At 42.9% G+C, this 13,966-nt stretch overlaps 1 protein-coding gene across 2 annotated transcripts in view; it reads right to left on the reverse strand.

The window, feature by feature from the left end:
* The window catches only part of FRAS1 (Fraser extracellular matrix complex subunit 1), a 416,742-nt gene that overhangs the window by 161,037 nt on the left and 241,739 nt on the right, over window positions 1–13,966 (reverse strand). For both annotated transcript variants that reach the window (XM_039318704.1, XM_039318705.1), the window contains exons 21-23: window positions 11,190–11,336; window positions 8,049–8,195; window positions 2,786–2,926 (exon numbers count right to left, since the gene is read on the reverse strand). In XM_039318704.1, the coding sequence (XP_039174638.1) occupies window positions 2,786–2,926; window positions 8,049–8,195; window positions 11,190–11,336 (435 nt within the window). The remainder of the gene's footprint in view (window positions 1–2,785; window positions 2,927–8,048; window positions 8,196–11,189; window positions 11,337–13,966) is intronic.

Here is a 13,966-nt window from a genome sequence, read left to right on the forward strand (position 1 = left end):
GGACAATTCCTATTGGCTTTTGAAAGCCAATAGAATTAGACTCTATTCAAGAGAGTCTATTCCATTGGCTTTCAAAAGCCAATCGAATAAAAGGGAGTAGCACAGCTAAGGAAAAGGGGGGAAAAAATGGCGGACTGCGTTGTTGGCGACCCCCGTGAAATGGTCGTTCGACCCCAAATGGGGTCCCGACCCACAGGTGGAGAACCATTGTACTGATGAAAAAAATGGTAAAGATAAGCTCTTTACAGTCTGATGACTGCAACTCTGAAGATTTCTTAGCAGCTTTATGGAAGTCAATTGACACTCAGTTTTCAATAAGTTTCAAATTTTCAGTATCTCCCATTCAAATCCCAGTCAACACCAATGCCGTACTTTGCCTCAGTTCCACTGCAGTGTTGCTTTGGGCTCACTAATTCTAAGACTCTTGGTGCTCTCTGCACTTGGTTGTTGATCCAAGCTCAGAGAACACCAAGGACTCCAGAATTCAATCCACAGACCCATTCTGTTCTATAGCAAATAATTTATTCCTGGCTTACCTAGCTTCCAAGATTCTCCCTGTTGGCATTAGAAAACGAGCTAATTTGTTCCCTTGAGACATCCTCAAGTGCCTTCTTATGCTACATAGCAGGGGTCCTCAACCTTGGCAACTTTAAGACTTGTGGACTTCAACTCCCAGAATTCCCAAAGCTGGCTGAGGAATTCTGGGAGTTGAAGTCCACAAGTCTTAAAGTTGCCAAGATTGAGGACCCCTGCTATATATCATCCACGCCATCCTTCCCAACTTGATGTCTTCCAGATGTACTAAGACTACAGCTTCAAGGAATTCCAGGTAGTATGAGTGGTAATATTTGGAGTTGTCCTAACATACTTGAAGGATGGCAGATTTGGGAAAGCTGGTAAGACCGATTCCCTACTTTATGTATATAAACCGAAGGGGAAAGCACATGATAGTTTTAGTCCATGTGATGATGGAGATCCAGGGCAATCTTGGTTCCTCCCTAGGGAAACATCCTATCAAACTTGACCAGAGATGGAGTAGCAGCCTGTTGCCTGAGATAGGAGAGGAATCCATTGCTCTCCCAACTCTGCTGCTACATCCCATTGTCTGCATTACCATTCAACCTAAGAAGAGCTACTTAATGATACATCGCTTAGAGCAGTGGTTCTCAACCTTTTTAATGCCGCGACCCCCAACCGGTCGTAAGTCGAGGATTACTCAACCGGTCGTAAGTTGAGGACTACTCAACTGGTGCAGCACCATTTGCAGAATGGGACTTTTGGCGGGCTCAGCAGGGCAGAGACAGCCTGGACAATTCCTATTGGCTTTTGAAAGCCAATAGAATGAGACTCTATTCAAGAGAGCCGATTCTATTGGCTTTCAAAAGCCAATAGAATAAAAGGGAGTAGCACAGCTAAGGAAAAGGGAAAAAAAATGGCGGACTGCGTTGTTTGGCGACCCCCGTGAAATGGTCGTTCGACCCCAAATGGGGTCCCAACCCACAGGTTGAGAACCACTGGCTTAGAGAATTCCCATGTGAGCTTTAAGGCGACATAGACAGCATCACCCAACTCTTGAAGGCCACATCCTTTGCAGCTCCTCCTCCGAGTGACAGGCCAGGTCAGTGGTGGCGAACGTATGGCACGGGTGCCAGAGACGGCACTCAGAGCCCTCTCTGTGGGCACACGCGCCATCACCCCAGTCCTAGGCCTTCAGCTGGGTTTTATAAAACCTTTTCGCTTTAGGCCTCCACCGCCATGTGCAAAAAAAAAAAAAAGGTTCAATCAGTCAATTTCAACTTCTCATGGGAAAAAAAAAGATCTTGCAAAGTTGGAATTGATTGATTGAACTTTTTAGTCCCACCCAGTCTGCCATTACCACAGCAGCCACGCCCACCCAATGGGCCATGCCCACCCAATGGGCCACACCCACCCGGCACTCGATGATGCGTAAGTGGGTTTGGGATTGCAGTTTGGGCACTTGGTGTCTAAAAGGTTCGCCATCACTGGGCCAGGTAAAGGCCTGGAAAACACTTTTCCACTTGCCTTGGCTACTTATTGAGCTGGGCCTTTGGAGAGATTACCTATCCAATGAAAGATTACAATAGTCTCAACGTACAACCACAACGGAGTCTGAAATTTCTTTTGCTACGCAAGACATTCATTAAATGAATTTTCCCCGTTATATGATCTTTCTTGCCACAGTTATTAAGTGAACCACCGCAGTTGTTCAGTTAGCAACATGGTGGTTAAGTGAATCTGGTTTCCCCATTGACTTCGCTGGTCAGAAGGTCACAAACGCTCAAATCACATGACTCCGGGATATTGCAACCGTCATGAGTCAGTGGCCAAGCGTCCAAAATCTGATCATGTGACTGTGGGGATGTGGCAAAGGTCGTAAGTATGAAAAATGATCACAAGTTGCTTTTTTTCAATGCTGTTGTAACTTCAAACGGTCATTAAATCTACGGTTGTAAGTCGAGGAGTACCTGTAGTGCAGGGGTCCCCAACCCCCGGTCCGTGGACCAGTACTAGGCTGTGGCATGCCAGTAACCGGTCCGCACAAAAAAGCAAAGCCCCATTCATGGGATGCAGGCAACACACAAACCACGCACCCTCCAGTCTGCGGAAAAACCTCTCTTCCTGATGCCCCAAAAGGTTGGGGACCTCTGCTGTAGTGTATTTCTTTAAAACAGCCAACTGTTTATTGTGTTTTCTGAACTACGCCCTCTCAGATAATTGCACAAAATTGTATCTTAAGTCCCTGTGCCAAGACATCAAGACTTACTTTGACACGTTTCCGATTCCCTGTAAAATCCCGGCAGACAATGCTCAACGCAAGCTCCTTGCTGGAGGAAATATCCCTCCATGCACTGCAGGCAATCCGTGCGGTTGGGACCGTGGCAAACGTTACAGCTCCAGTCGCACTCTGGAATAAGACAATAAAAGAGAGGGTTTCCCACAGAGCCATCTTGGTCTCCCTTTATACCTCTCTGATCTCATCCATCACATCACTACTGTCTACAAACACACTGAAGGGCAGAGGAAGAACAGAGAGAACATATGTAGGACCCAGGAAGAAACGCCAAAAGAGATGGTCTTAAAATAACACAAAATTCTTCCCTGGAGTTTCACATTTCCCAGTTATGTTAACGCAGGCACAGCTGCTCTTTTTTCAGCAGTCCAAATGAGGAGATGCTCCATCTATCCTCCCTAGTGGCTAGAGCGATGATCAGCCCACGTGGGCTGCACCGTGAAGTAATAATAATGATAATAATATTAATACTAATAATAATAATAATAAAAGTTGGAAGGGACCTTGGAGGTCATCAAGTCCAACCCCCTGCTCAGCAGGTAACCGTATACCATTTCGGACAAATGACTGTCCAGTTTCTTCTTAAAAACTTCCAGGGTTGGAGCATTCACCACTTCTGGAGGCAGGTTGTTCCACTGGTTAATTGTTCTAACTGTCAGGAAGTTTCTCCTTATTTCTAGGTTGCTTCTCTCCTTGATTAGTTTCCACCCATTGCTTCTTGTCCTGCCTTCAGGTGCTTTGGAGAATAGCTTGACTCCCTCTTCTTTGGGGCAGTCAAGATATTGGAACACTGCTATCATGTTCCCCCTCATCCTTCTCTTTGTTAAACTAGACATACCCAATTCCAGCAACCATTCCTTATATGTTTTAGCCTCCAGCCCCCTGATCATCTTTGTTGCTCTTCTCTGTACTCTTTCTAGAGTCTCAACATCTTTTTCATATCGTGGTGACCAAAACTGGATGCAGGATTCCAAGTGTGGTCTTACCAAGTCATAAATCTTTTTTCTCTCTCACCAAGACATGTGGGATTCCCCACAAACCCTGCTAATTAGACAGGCCAGATTGACAAGGAAGATGACATTGACTTGCAGTTCATTTTCAGAAAAGAATGTGGCTAATAAGTGGTTCATCGGACGACCACAAGGTCCTCCATCTCGCTTTCTACTCCAGAAGGAAAAGGATCGGTCTGAAGAAAAGGGTATAATAACCGGGCAAGGTGAAGAAAGGAATCTAAACTGTGATTAGGCCGACTTGGCATTTATATATTGCTAATCAATGGATTTGGGGGACTCTTCCTGGTGCCCCAAAAGGTTTATAAGACACTGACACTGACTGCTTATGAAGTAGAAGAGATGGGATGAGAGATAAGCAAATAGAAGTGGTGGTGAAGAGAAAAAAAATTAAGAAATACAGATACAGTTCTGTTCAAACAGAATCTACAGCCATTTTCTGTAGCCTCCTGAGCAGTTTCCCAACCTGGATAATTTTAAGAGGTGTGGACTTCAACTCCCAGAATTCCCCATCCAGTATAGCTGGCAGGGGAATTCTGGGAGTTGAAGTCCACACCTCTTAAAATTGTCCAGGTGGAGCAACACTAATCCAGAATTTCCACTGGTTCTTCTGAACAAAATGAACGGGACACTTTTCCAACTCATGAGGTAATCCTAAAATAAAGGTACCATTCAACTTACAACCAAAATGGGGACCAGACTTTATGTTGCTAAGCAAGGCGATTTATTGTTAAGAGTGTTATGCCTGATTTTATGATCTAAAATCATGCTTGGTAAGGAAATCACTGCAGTTAAATGAATCGTGTGGCCATTAAACAAATTTTGGCTTCCCCCATTGACTTCGCTTGCCAGAAGCCAGCTGGGAAGGTCCCAAATGGCGGTCATATGACTCTGGGACACTGCCACCATTGTAAATGCATGCCGGTTGCCAAGCGCCCACGTTTTGATCACGTGACCATGCCTATGCTGGGAGGGTTGAAACTGTGAGGACCAGTTTTAACGCACTTCTTTCAGTGCTGTTCTAACTTTGAACGGTCACTAAATGAAGGGTTGAGGCCTGCTTATACTTTAAACAGCATCCAATTTCGAAAGAAAGAAAGAAAGAAAGAAAGAAAGAAAGGAAGGAAGGAAGGAAGGAAGGAAGGAAGGAAGGAAGGAAGGAAGGAAGGAAGGAAGGAAGGAAGGAAGGAAGGCAGGCAGGCAGGCAGGCAGGAAGGAAGGAAGGAAGGAAGGAAATTAAATGAAGAAAGGAAAGGAAAGGAAAGGAGAATAAAAATTCCACCGCTTGTCCACTCCACACCTTCCTAGTTTCTGTCTTGTTCCCTGCAACTCTTTGAAGCAGAAAATTCATATATATCAAGAAAACAGAGAAAATAAAAACGGGTTCCCATCAGAAAAGAAGATGCCTACAGAAATTGCTCTTTTGGCCAAGAGAAAATGGGGGAGAAGATATGAATGGGAGGAGGAGGAGGAAGTGCTGGTAATGGTCTTTAGAGAGCTACTCGCCTGCTCTGCTTTTTGGAAGACAGGGGTAAAAATTCTCTCTCTTGATAAGGAGCTATGATAAGCAGAAGTGCAGAGAAGTTTTTTGGATCTCTCTGCCAAATCCTCAGCCTTTCACCTAGGATAGCTTATCTCAGCCCCTACAATACCCACATGGAATGTCAATTCAACGCTATTATTTTAATATCTGGTTGAGTAAATATTATCACAGCACACCAGGATGGAAACAATCCAATGCACTTTTTCTAACTGAAAAGCACAAAGGTTTATGCTTTGGATTCTCAATCATCCAGGTCATGGTGGTGCCAAAGGTGCTTCTCAAAAGGCAAGTGGACTTTCTTGGGATTTTTTCCCCTTGAAAGCATTTTGCTTCTCGTCCAAGAAGCTTCTTCAGTTCTGGAGAAGGAGGTCGCTGGATGGTGAATTTCGATGAGAGCAAAATTAAGGGGTTCCTGGAATTTGTGCCTAGGTCAATTTTCGATCCCTTGGCCCCACTTCCCATCTTCGACCGTCTAGAGTGAATTCTAGATCCTGTTTTGTTCCAACGTCTTCATTTCCTGAGCTAGCAAAGTCATGAATAAAAGAAGCCCTTATTAATCAGAGGTTCTGCTCCTTATTTTCATCATGTTGAAATCTTGACCTTGATTGTTAAAAAGGGAATCAGATCAGTCGGTCTCAGAGTAGCTAATTATGAGATAGATCACTAAAGAAGATGGAAAGAATTTCCCTTGGATAATATATTTATAATGCAATTTTGTTCAGGTTAGAAAAGGGCAAGACCCCAATCTTCTTCTGACAGTTGATTTTTTTTTTCTTGGAACAAGACACCAGGACTTGGCTGGCTCTCTTGGTGGGTCTTCAAGGACCTCTACTGAAGGACAATTGCAACATTTCCAGCAAATATATATGAAACCAGTTGAGTTTTAATCTATAAAACCGGTTAACCCAGTTTGGTGTAGTGGTTAAGGTGCTGCCCTAGAAACCAAGAGACTGTGAGTTCCAGTTCTGCCTTAGGCATGAAATCCGGTTGGGTGACTTTGGATCAATCACCAGGAGAGAGTGAGTTCCAGTTCTGCCTTAGGCATGAAATCCGGTTGGGTGACTTTGGATCAATCACCAGGAGAGAGTGAGTTCTAGTCCTGTCTTAGGCATGAAAGCTGGCTGGGTAAGTTTGGGCCAATGACTAGGAGACAATGAGTTCTAGTCCTGTCTTAGGCATGAAATCCGGTTGGGTGACTTAGGGTCAATCACCAGGAGACCTAGTCCTGCCTTAGGCATGAAAGTTGGCTGGGTGACTTTGGATCAATCACCAGGAGAGAGTGAGTTCTAGTTCTGCCTTAGGCATGAAATCCGGTTGGGTGACTTTGGATCAATCACCAGGAGAGAGTGAGTTCTAGTCCTGTCTTAGGCATGAAAGCTGGCTGGGTAAGTTTGGGCCAATGACTAGGAGACAATGAGTTCTAGTCCTGCCTTAGGCATGAAAGCTGGCTGGATAAGTTTAGGCTAATGACTAGGAGACAATGAGTTCTAGTCCTGTCTTAGGCATGAAATCCGGTTGGGTGACTTAGGGTCAATCACCAGGAGACGCTGAGTTCTAGTCCTGCCTTAGGCATGAAAGTTGGCTGGGTGACTTTGGATCAATCACCAGGAGAGAGTGAGTTCTAGTTCTGCCTTAGGCATGAAATCCGGTTGGGTGACTTAGGGTCAATCACCAGGAGAGAGTGAGTTCTAGTCCTGTCTTAGGCATGAAAGCTGGCTGGGTAAGTTTGGACCAATGACTAGGAGAGAGTGAGTCCTAGTCCTGCCTTAGGCATCAAAGCCGACTGGTTGATTCTGGGTCAATCACCAAAGGACCGGGAATTCTAATTCCGCCAATCACACTCTCTCAACTCAACTCACTTCACAGGGTTGTTGTTATGGGAAAAAGAGGAGGGGGAAGGAGTACAATGTATGTTCACGGCCTTGAGTTACTTATAAAAGTAATAAAAATGGGACAAAAAATCTAATAAATAAATGAACCAATATTAAGGAGAAGAGGTAACTGAAGGATTAGCAAAGTTAAAATCATTCAACTTTCAACTGACCACTGAGCAGAGCAAACAACAGCAAACCCTTGGCCAGAATTTACCCACGGCAGCAAGAACGTGTGTGTGTGAATGTCATGTACAGGTAGTCCTTGACTTATGACAACAATGGAGCCCAAAATTACTGTGGCCAAGCGAGACAGCTGTTAAGTCAGTTTTGCCCCTTTTTACGACTTCCCTTGCCACAGTTGTTAAGTCAATCAATAGGTGTTAAGTTAGTAACACAGTTGTGAAGTGAATCTGGCTTCTCCCATTGATTTTGTTTGTCAGAAGGTCACAAAAACGGGATCACATGACCCCAAGACATTGCAACTATCATAAGAAAGTTGCCAAGTGACTAAATGTTGGGGATGGTGCAATGGCTGTAAGTGTGCAAAACGGTCACAAATCACGTTCTTTGGTGCTGTTGTAACTTTGAACAGTCACTAAATGAACTGTTGTAAATCGAGGACTACCTATACGTGGGTGCACCCGGGTATCTGCTGAATGGGAGACAGAACTGAAAAGAAAAGGCTTCAATATGGCAGGAGACAGGCAGTTAGGGAAGAGACCACAAGGGTGGGCTCCACGCAGACCATTAAAACGTGGCTGATCACTGTTATTCAGACTCAACATGAACATTTTTGAGATTCCCTTCACCTCTGCACATCCTGGTAGACAAATCGAGGAAATATTGTGATGGACATTTGTCATATTGGCACTCTCCAAATAGTAAGACTTTAGATGGGTCTTTGCAAGAAGTACAGTGGGATCTTGAATCACAGCTTAGACACGGGTCACTGCAAGCTGGAGAGAAAAATAAAACATCAAGACTGATTAGATTTCGCATTAAGAACTGAAGCTATAAGGGTTAAAGAAAATTTCAAAGAACACTTCAGACTTCTTTCTATGGGGACAGTTTTTTTTTTAATCATTTCTGTATTGCAACTTGTAATACAGAAACGATTTTTAAAAACACAAATTACTGAGCTACATCATATATAAAATACTTGGGATATGTCAAAGAATTATGAAAAGTAGAAGTGCACCATTTAAATAAGTCCAAGTTTTTCCTTTTATCATTGACCAACATAGCAAAGTCATAGCACAGCAGACAATCCGGAGCCAAAAATTAACCTTCATTTTCATTTCTTTCCTTAAACCGTGAACCTGATTTTCTCCCTATGTAATAATACATTTCTTCTTTGGGTACATTCAAAATTAAATGCTGGCAGCTTTAAAACGGGTGGACTTGAAATCCCAGAATTCCCCAGCCAGCATGGTTGGTTGAGGAATTCTGGGAGTTGAAGCCTACACCTCTTAAAGTTGCCACGGTTGAGAAACTTTGGTGCAGGGGTTCTCAACCTTGGCAACTTTAAGACTTGTAGACTTCAACTCCCAGAATTCCTCAGCCAGCAAATTCTGGGAGTTGAAGTCCACAAGTCTTAAAGTTGCCAAGGTTGAGAACCCCTGCTTTGGTGTAACCCAACCTCTTTAGGAGACATCATAATAAGGGAAGGCATTCATACTGATGATAACAAACTCAATGAAATAGCCTCACCCAATAGTTGTACGTAAATGTTAAATAGAAAGAGGGAGAGCATCAAACTCTCAGGCACCACACAAGTGAGGGATCATAGGTGTGATTTCTCCCCTCCTACTCAATACTGACTGGAACAGACTACTGAGAAAGGAGGTGAACCACTGCTCCAGAGTTTTTCCTGACATGCTCGATTTGCATCTACAAGGGAAGGTTGACAGAGGGCCATATTTAAACATAAACATAAGAGTTCATTTGAAAGCAATGAAGATCCGAGTGTAGGAGATGACCAGGCTGAGCCGGAGGGAGGGGTCAAACGCGTCATCAGTCTTGAGTCCCTTCGCACCCACAAGAGATCGAAATCCAGCCCACCTTGAATTCCGTTGACTAAAGGCCAATTCACTTTGGCCTTTAGTTAATTCAGATTCTCGTAGAGAGCTTAAGCTTGCAATAAATCTTTATACCCATTTGAATTGCATGGATCTTCTGATTTTCCTGATGCTTGATACCCACAAATCTATAGCAACACTTTAACATAGAGTTCCTCAAACGTGGCAACTCTAAGAAGTGTGGACTTCAACTCCCAGAATTCCCTAGCGAGCCCTGGCTGGTTGGGCAATTCTGGGAGTTAACACCCACACATCTTAGACTTTCAAGGTTGAGAAACACTGCTTTAACAGATTAATTAACGGGATAGATCAAACAAGAATGGAACTCTTTGAGTTAATACAGCTTCAAAGTGATCACAGTCAAAAACTAAACCTCCTTCTTCACTAACTTTCTTCCTTTAAGTTTAAGGACACACAATTCCAGGCTGCCTGCCCACTTCTCTCAATCCAATCCATCCTATAATATCACTTGTATCTAATTTTCTATGCTATGGCATCTCATTTCACTTTATCAATTCCAGAGAGTGTCACAAGGCTTAATTAATTAACAACTGTAACATTAAGAAGATATGTGGATTAACAGAGCGAAGAAATGGCTAATAATGAGATGTATTACCATTTACAAACTTCAAATATACCAGTGACATATTATTCAAAACGGTGGCATAAAAGCAATATAAAATGTACAGTGTAAGCTACTTAGATTTGACTGGGATGCACATTTACTAGAACTACTTGATATGAATCTTTGGGATTCACAGCAAGGCTGTGTTTTTTTTTTGTTTTGTTTTTTTTGCAATCTCTTTTAACTGTATCTCTCTCAGCCTATTGTACAATGTACTACACTAAACATCTTGATTAAGGCTCACCTCTTAATTTTAGTTGGATTTTTCTCTTTTCTGTTCTACGGGAGTCAAGGTAAGGACAATTTAACATGTCTCAAACATGGAAATGTCCTAAAGCAGAGGTCCCCAACCTTTTGGGCGCCAGGGACCGGTTCCAGGGAGAGACGTTTTTCCGCGGACCAGAGGTGGCGTGGTTTTGTGTGCTGCCTATATCCCGCAGATGGGGCTTTGTTAGTTTGTGCGGACCGGTTGCTGGCATGCCGCGGACCGGCACTGGTCCACAGACTAGGGATTGGAGATCCCTGTCCTAGAGAAATCATAATGCAATTTGCTTGGTTTGAATTAGTGTATTGTATGAACTCGGCCACTGTAGCTTTTGAACCAGAAATGTACACTTTAGTGCGGTATTTCTCAACCTTGACGGCTTTAAGACCTGTGGACTTCAACTCCCAGCAAATTCTGTTGCTTGATTTCCCAGTCGACCTTGTAACATTCCACCCAACCAGCCATAACTCTACTTAAGCTCCCAATCCCAAAACAACATCAAACCACCTACAGACCTCCACCTGCTAAGTCTTTTGAAGTCATTCAGAACCTACAAGCATTTTCCATTTCCTTATCCCCCCTCGCGGGATGGGATAACTACCTGTGGCCAGCTTGCCGCAGCCAATCCGCCGTGGTCAACTTGCTGCAGGACAACTTTGGCCAACTCAACACGGGACAACTCACTGCGGGATTCACTTAGTCCCTCATAGTTTTGTTGACCACCTTTTGGTCAAAATTGTTTTAACCTCTTGCATCAAATGAAATCATTCCCATGCTCGCCAGCTTCTATAATGCGTGAATGAATAATAAAATAAACTAATTGTCCTGAATTGTCCTGCAGCAAGTTGGCTATAGCAAGTTGTCCTACACACACACACACACACACACACACACACACACACAGAGAGAAAGAGAGAGAGAGAACACCGACTTCTCTAAAACATTGTCCCAAATAAAACTGAGAAACTGAGGCACCACGTACGCTTGCAATGAAGGTTCTCATCCTGAAAGAATCCCAGGGAACAGGCCGAGAGGCATGAGCCAGCGTGAGAAAGGACGAGGCTGAGGTCACAGGAAGTGCAGGAGAAAGGGCCTTCTCCTGTGCAGGTTTTACAGGAAGGATGACACTCTGGAAGGGAAGCAGTAGACAAAAGCATTGAAAATGCAGACTGTCAAGCTCCATGTGTCATGGTTCTGACAGATGAAACTCTTCAAAGAACTTTAAAGCATTGTTTACTTTAAAGAATCTTTATTTGAGAAGCATGGCATCAGGACTAACACCGGTAGAAGCCAAAAACTGGATTCCCCTTCCCTGAGCCCATAGTATCAAAGCACAGTTCACTCCTCCAATTAACAGTCATAAATCACATTCTTCAATTATTTTGAAATGCAGGCTTTCCCTCCAGTTCTCCAGCCCGCCAGTTCTTATCATCTCTTATTTCATTAATCTTGGCTCATATACTAAGTCCAGTATTATTATGTCTATCTAAACTCTCATGCACCATCCTCCCCCCAGCATCATCTAACTCTTGTCAAAGCAAAAACATCCGATGTTAGCAGCGTTGACACCATGCCTAGGTAACAAGAAATGTGTTGGACTGGAAAAGAATGTCGAAAACTCCACTCAGCTGTGAAATAGTGAGATTCTTCTTCTCTAAACTATCCTTACAGAATTCTCACAAAAAATAATATTACAGATAGTCCTCGATTTATACCAGTTCATTTAGTGACCGTTCAAAGTTACAATGGCAGTGAATGAAGTGATTTATGACTGTTTTTCATACTTACGACCGTTGCAGCAACCCTGTGGCATGTGATCAAAATTCAAGACTCATATTTATGACAGTTGCGGCATCCTGGGTTTATGTATCCCCCTTTTGCGATCTTCTGACAAGCAAAGTCAACGGGGGAAGCCAGATTCACTTAACCACCGTATTGCTAACTTAACAACTGCAGTGATTCACTTAACAACGGTGGCAAGACAGGTGGTAAAATGGGGCAAAATTCACTTAACAAATGTCTCACTTAACAACAGAAATTTTGGGCTCAATTGTGGTCGTAAGCTGAGGACTACCTGTTTGCCCTCATCCCGCTCCCTTAGACAACAGAACACAATATGTATCAACAATAACAATTATTTGCCCCAAAACTAAAAGGTTCTGGTCAAGAATACACTTATGGTTAGAGGAAATGACAAAAAAAATCATATAGATTTTAAGCCAGAATTATTTTTGTTAGGCATAATGATAGGAAATTATGAGAAAGAGTGCATATATCTAATTTTACATGGATTAACTGCAGCAAGAATTGTATTCGCTCAACATTGCAAAAATGAAGATTTACCAACGGAGGAAGCGTTAATTAAAAAAAATTTAGGTGGTGCAGAAATGGATAGATTGACATTGAAAATGAAAGAGAAAGAAGATTCAGTATACTTTATGGGATGGATGGGATACCTTTTATCAATGGTTAGTAAAATGTGGTAGAGAGAAAGGAATTTAACATGTATTAGTAAGTTAAATGTTGGAACTTAGACAATGTGTTGCTGATAACATATTAAGCACTTCTGATTATAAAAAAATATCTATCTATCTATCTATTCTAGACAGACATAGGTAGAGATAGAGATGGATGGATGGATGGATGGATGGATGGATGGATAGATAGATAGATAGATAGATATAGAGATAGATAAAAGCAATAACAATGATAGATAGATAGATAGATAGATAGATAGATAGATAGATAGATAGATAGATAGATAGATAGATAGAGATAGAGATATATAAAAGCAATAACAATTATTGTTATTCCAGAATGGACAGGCACTCTGACTGTTTCCATTCTCTTTAACTTTACCTGGGATTAATTTGGATAGTTATTAATTATAGTTTCACCCAAAACATTATGAATGCAGTTTCTGCCCAATTGGTGACTAGAATGTCTCAATCCACTCTATCATCTCTGCTGGCAGTGAGAATAGCAACAGATGAAGAGATATTGCAGCATTCAGATTCCCAATTATCTTCCATTAGAATGCTACCAATTTCCTCAGGTGTTTGTTTGGAACTTGGCCTGAATCAAAGCACGTTTATTTATTTATTTACTTATTTTCACCCTGCCTTTATTATTTTTATAAGCAACTCCAGGGGGTGAAGATACCTAATAATCCTTTCTCCTTGTTATACAGGTAGTCCTTGAGTTACGACCATAACGGAACTCCACAATGATGGTTGTTAAGTCCAGAGGGTTATAAAGTGTGCCACCAGGTAACCAGACCTGACTTTACAACCTGTTTTGCAGCGTTCGTCAAGCAAACCCAACCGCCGTAAAGCCAATGCTGCAGTCATTAAGTGAACTCAGTGTTCGCTGTGGGGCGGGGTTTGCTGGAAACCGGAAGTACATTTCCCTCCCCCCCAAAATGTAATTAATTGTCATGGGGCCGCAGGCCATAAATGTGGTCATGTGATCTGGGGGGGGGGCTGATGTCGGAACCTCAAATCTGTGTCGTAAGTAGCTTTTCAGGGGGTCTGTCGTAACTTCAAGCAGTCACTAAGTGGCTGGTTGTAAGTCGAGGACTATCTGTTGGGAACTACCCATCACTCCAACGCAACCATTTATCCATGGAAGGAGTGATCTTCGGCCCAAATTTTCCCAATTGCGTCCCTCTGACTGTGTCGCAATTGTGTCCCAGTCAACATGGCCCAAGAATAGACATTCTGCGGGGGCTGCAGCCCCCAGTGCATTTGGATGCTGGCA

Source organism: Crotalus tigris, unplaced genomic scaffold, assembly GCF_016545835.1.
Source record: "Crotalus tigris isolate CLP2741 ecotype Arizona unplaced genomic scaffold, ASM1654583v1 scf7180000021465.51407817327:1047546, whole genome shotgun sequence".
NCBI classification, from domain to species: Eukaryota; Metazoa; Chordata; class Lepidosauria; order Squamata; family Viperidae; genus Crotalus; species Crotalus tigris.